At 49.9% G+C, this 5,000-nt stretch overlaps 2 protein-coding genes across 2 annotated transcripts in view; both read right to left on the bottom strand.

The window, feature by feature from the left end:
- The window catches only part of ENH_00013300 (hypothetical protein, conserved), a gene marked incomplete at both ends in the record, with an annotated part of 6,110 nt that extends 4,695 nt beyond the window's left edge, over positions 1-1,415 (bottom strand). Inside the window, one exon of the mRNA XM_013584228.1 lies at positions 44-1,415. Within this exon, the coding sequence (XP_013439682.1) occupies positions 44-1,415 (1,372 nt within the window). The remainder of the gene's footprint in view (positions 1-43) is intronic.
- Positions 1,416-4,593: 3,178 nt separating this feature from the next.
- The window catches only part of ENH_00013310 (hypothetical protein, conserved), a gene marked incomplete at both ends in the record, with an annotated part of 4,118 nt that continues 3,711 nt past the window's right edge, over positions 4,594-5,000 (bottom strand). The window contains 2 exons of the mRNA XM_013584229.1: positions 4,594-4,671; positions 4,926-5,000. The exon at positions 4,926-5,000 is cut by the window's right edge and continues 120 nt beyond it. Of these exons, the coding sequence (XP_013439683.1) occupies positions 4,594-4,671; positions 4,926-5,000 (153 nt within the window). The remainder of the gene's footprint in view (positions 4,672-4,925) is intronic.

Genomic DNA, 5,000 nt, shown 5'->3' on the forward strand with positions numbered 1-5,000 from the left:
AGCAGCAGCAGCAGCAGCAGCAGCAGCAGCAGCAGCAGCGCACTGTCAGTGTGGTGTATCTTGGCGATGCAGCCGGAGACACTTTCTATGGCTTTAAGTAGAAGGCTGGGGTGCTTCTCAACGCGTCTTGCTGCTGCTGCTGCTGCTGCTGCTGCTGCTGCAGGGGCTGCTGCTGCTGCGTCAGCAGCAGCAACCAGGACTGCCACATCTGCTGCTGCCAGCTGCACAGCAGCAGAAGAGCCGCAGCAAACAGCAAAAACTTCCCGCTGCAGTGCACTTTCCACAGGCTTTTGCTGCAGCAGGCAGCAGCAGCTTTCGGGGACAGACTGCAGCGCAGCAAGACACAAGGGACTCCTTTTGCTGCCTGCTGCTGCTGCTCCACCAGCTGCTGCTGCTGCTGCTGCTGCTGCTGCTGCAGGGGGTACCGTCACTATACGGCAAGCGCCCATTGCGAACTTGCGAGCAGCAGGAGCTTTTGCTGCTGCTGTTGCTGCTGCTGCTGCTGCTGCTGTTCGTGTAGCGCCTCCTTTTGCTGCTGCTGGTGCTGCTGCTGCTTGTGCTGCTGCTGGTGCTGTTGCTGCTGCTGCAGGTTCCGCAGCAGCAGCAGCTGCTGCTGCTGCTGCTTCCCCAGCTGCGGCTGCAGCTTCTGGAGAGGCAGCAGCGCCACTCGCAGCAGCAGCATCTGCCGCTGCTGCTGCATCTGCTTCTGCTGCTGCTGCATCTGCTTCTCCTTCTGCTTCTGCTGCTGCTGCCTCTGCTTCTCCTTCTGCTTCTGCTGCTGCTGCCTCTGCTTCTCCTTCTGCTTCTGCTGCTGCTGCATCTGCTTCTCCTTCTGCTTCTGCTGCTGCTGCTTCTGCTGCTGCTCCTGGAGTTGCCTCTGTCGCTGCTGCTGCTGCTGCTGCTGCTGCTGCTGCTGCTGGTGCATCCTCCTTCATATCTCCCTCTGTTTCTTCTGCTGCTTCTGACTCCTCCTGCTGCTCTTCTGCCTCAGCAGCAGCAGCAGCAGCAGCAGCAGCAGCAGCAGGTTCTTCTTCATCGCAGCTTTCTGATTCTTGCTGCTCGCTGCCGCTGTCTGTTGCTTCCTCTCCATCACTCTCTTCTTTGCTGCTGCTGCAGTTGCTGCTGCTGCTGCTGCTGCTGCCTTCTTCCTCGTCTGTTTCCTGAGCCTTGCTGCTGCGCTTGCTGCTGCTCCTGCTGCTGCTCCTGCTGCTGCTCCTGCTGCCGCTCCTGCTGCTGCTCCTGCTGCTGCTCTTGCTGCTGCTGCCGTCAGCATCTTCTTCCTCGGATTCTGCTGCGCTGCTGTCCCCTTCGCCTTCTGTCTCTTCCTGCTGCTGCTGCTGCTGCTGCTGCTGCTGCTCGTCCTGCTGCTCTTCCTGCTGCAGCTGCTGCTGCTCGTCCCCCGAGTCCTGCCCCATCTTGTGTCTGCTGCTGCTGCTGCTGCTGCTGCGTCCCTACTTAGAAACTGATGCGCATATGAACTCCCTTTAGAAAATCTGCAGCAGCAGCAACTGCTGCTGCTGCTGCTGTTGCTGCTGCTGGGTAACTCGCTGCAGCAGTGCCTGCAGCAGCGGCTGCGAATGTCCTAGCAGCAGCAGCTGCTGCTGCTGCTGCAGCAGCAACAGCAGCAAATTCTCCGCAGAGAAAACACAAGCCTATTCGGGAGACGGCCCAGAGCCTACTGAGTCTGCTGCTGCTTGTCTGGACTTTGCTGCTGCTGCTGCCTCTGCTGCTGCTGCTGCTGCTTCGGGGGCCTCAGCAGCGCTTGTTGCTGCTGCTGCTGCAGCAGTCTCACCTCTAAAAACGCGTTTCTTTCAAAAGCTGCTGCTGCTGCTGCTGCTGGGGCCTTGGCGCTGCTGCTGGGGCCTCGCGGCTGTCGCTGCTGCAGGGGCCTCGTTGCTGCTGCTGCTGCTGCTGCTGCTGCTGCTGCTGCTAATATATCTATACTAATTTACCTGCCAGTCTCTTAACTCAAAATATAAAAATGACATAAGGCAAAAAGAGTTGCGCGCGGCTGGGGTGTCTCCGCAGCCGCCTCAGGGCCTTAGTGAAGCCACTGCAGCAGCAGCAGCAGCAGCAGCAGCAGCAGCAGCAGCAGCAGCAGCACCGAGGCAGCAGCAGCAGCAACAAACAACTGGTTATGGCTGCCCCTTTTATCTCAATACTTTTGCATTGTTAAACTTTAGTTTAGATTAATAAATATATTTTCTAGCTTCAGCAGCAGCAGCAGCAGCAGCAGCAGCAGCAGCAGTTTGCTGCTGGAGAAGGTCCATGCTGCCTGTTCATACATACAGCCTGCAGCAGCAGCAGCTGCCGCTGCTGCTCCTCTGCCCTTGCTGCAGTACGACCAGCTATAGCAGCAGCAGCAACAACAGCAGCAGCAGCAGCAGCAGCATCTGCTGCTGCTGCTGCTGCTGCTGCTGCTGCTGCAGGTCCTTTTGTTACTAAAGTATGAGATATTGGGGTGTATGTACACCTGAAGGAGCCGCCGCCAGGTGCGGCGGTGGCTTTTCTGTTAATTTTCGGCGAATTTTCGATTAAAAAGTTTTTTAAAAACCCAAATTTAAAATAAAATCCAAAAGTCTCATTTAAATGGCTTTTGAAAGAGTTTTCCCGGCTCTAACAGCCTCGCGCTGCTGCTGCTGCTGCTGCTGCTGCTGCTGCAGCAGTCGCAAGGTCACGCCTCACTGCCTCGCAGCAGCATTTGTTCCTTCCTGCTGCTTTATTTTGTTTCACTTTTATTTATTTTGATTTTATTTTGATTTTATTTCTTTTTTATTTTATTTTAATTTCAAAAAATAGAAAAAGCGAAGACTTCTGGCGATCCAAACCCTAAACCCTAAACCCTAAACCCTAAACCCTAAACCCTCAGCGCCACTGCAGTTACCACTCTCCCCCCCAGGCCGCCCTCTTCGGGTTTTGCTGCTTCATTTGTTTTTTTATTTTTTTTATTTTATTTAAAAAGAATAAATAAATCTTTTTTAAAATAAATATTTTTAATTTAAATCTGAACAGAAAAAAAGCAGCAGCAAACCTGCAGCTGCTGCAAGTGAGAATACCCTAAGGGAGAAGCTACAACAGCCGCTGCAGCAGATGGCGGGCCCCCCAAACTTGACTGTTTGTTCAAAAGGTCCCTTAAAAAGGTATATTTGCATTTATTAAAAGCTAAATATATTTGCATTTATAAAAAGTCAAAAAGTCTAAAAATAAATAATAACAAAACTACTCTAATAACTTCTAAAGGACCCTCTTTGCTGCTGAGGGGCCCCTTTGGGGGCCCCCTGGGGCCCCCAGTATTCTTCTGGGGCCCCAGTACCCTCTTGGGGGCCCCCTGGGGGCCCCAGTACCCTTTTGGGGCCCCAGTACCCTCTTGGGGGCCCCCTGGGGGCCCTAGTACCCTTCTGGGGCCCCAGTACCCAGTTGGGGGCCCCCTGGGGGCCCCACACCCTCTATAGGGGCCCCCTGTGCCCTCCTGGGGGCCCCCAGCTGCTCTCTTTGGCCCTAGCTGCACTTCCTGCTGCTGCTGCTGCTGCTGCTTCAGCTGCTGCTGCTGCTGCTGCTGCTGCTGCTTTTTAAATGAAAAGGAATTGGAAGCAAATAAGTCGTTGAGGAAAAAAGAAAATTAAATTCGAGAATGGAAGAAGCCGAGCTGTACATACACTGGAGAAGTAAAAGAAAGCAGCAAAATGAAATTAAAATAAATTTTATTTTATTTTTTTGGCAGCAAATAAAAACTTGGAAATTAATTTAATTTAATTTAATTTAATTTCTTTTATTTTCATTGCCGAAACAACTCAATAAGTGCAGCAAATGGAAATTTGAATTATTCATTTATTATTTATTTTAATTATTATTTCCTTTTTTCTTTTTCTTTTTCTTTTTCTTTTTATTTTTATTTGTTTTATTTTGAATTGTCTCGAAGCCCTTTTGCTGCTTCTTTGGAAAAGATTTATTTTTATTTTTTATTTTTGTTTTTGCAAAAGGCCGAAAAGACAGAAAAGAGAAAAAGAAAAGAAACAAAAGAACAAAAGAAATCCAATTTAATGTAAATAAATATCTTTTATCTTTTTATAAAAGCAAAAAGACACAAGCAATTCAAAAGAAAAAGCAGTAGAGGAAGCAGCAGCAGTTGCTGCTGTCGCTGCTGCTGCTGTTGCTGCTGCTGCTGCTGCTGCTGCAGGTGTACAGACATCTGGGGCATGCGTGGCTTCCGAGACGCGCAGTGCTGTCCATTTGCATTCATTTATAATTTGCAATTGAAAATAAACAAATAAATAAACAATAAACAACAATTTATTTATAATTTATTTATTTGTTCTTTATTACTTGTTTTAATTCGCCAGCAGCAGCAGCAGCAGCAGTTCCCGCGAGTGCGCGAAGCGGCGCAGCAGCAGCAGCGCGCGCAGCAGCGCTGCTGCTGCTGCTGCTGCTGCTGCTGCTGCTGCTGCTGCTGCGCGCGCAGCAGCAGCAGCAGCGGGAAAGCAGCAGCAAGCGCAGAACTAAGTGGAAATGAAAGCAAATGAAGATTTAATTACTTTTAATTCTCCAATTTGACAAATAATTGAAGAATTTAATTCCAAAAATCCCAAAAAGCTGCTAAGAAAGCTCCCCCATTAGGCAGGTCTTGTCGGAGCTGGCGGAAGCCACAATGGGCTCCAGCGGGTGCAGATGTGCCTGATTCAAAGCGCAATTTAATTTAATTTAATTTAATTTAATTTAATTTAATTTAATTTAATTTATTTATTTTAATTAAATTGTTTAATTTTATTCAACCAAAATGCGAAAAAGCCGCTCAAATAAAAGCCCAAGGTGCAGCAGCAGCAGCAGCAGCAGCAGCGCAGCAGCAGCAGTTGCAGCAGCAGTAGCAGCAGCAGTAGCAGCGCAGAAGTAACGCAGCAACAGCAGCAGCAGCAGCAGCAGCAGCTTACATCGTTAACCGATCCTGTGTGGCCTGGCAGCCGGTAAATCAGCTGCTTCGTGCTGCTGCTGCTGCTGCTGCTGCT

This window comes from Eimeria necatrix, genomic scaffold (assembly GCF_000499385.1).
Source record: "Eimeria necatrix Houghton genomic scaffold, Enh_scaff141, whole genome shotgun sequence".
NCBI classification, from domain to species: domain Eukaryota; phylum Apicomplexa; class Conoidasida; order Eucoccidiorida; family Eimeriidae; genus Eimeria; species Eimeria necatrix.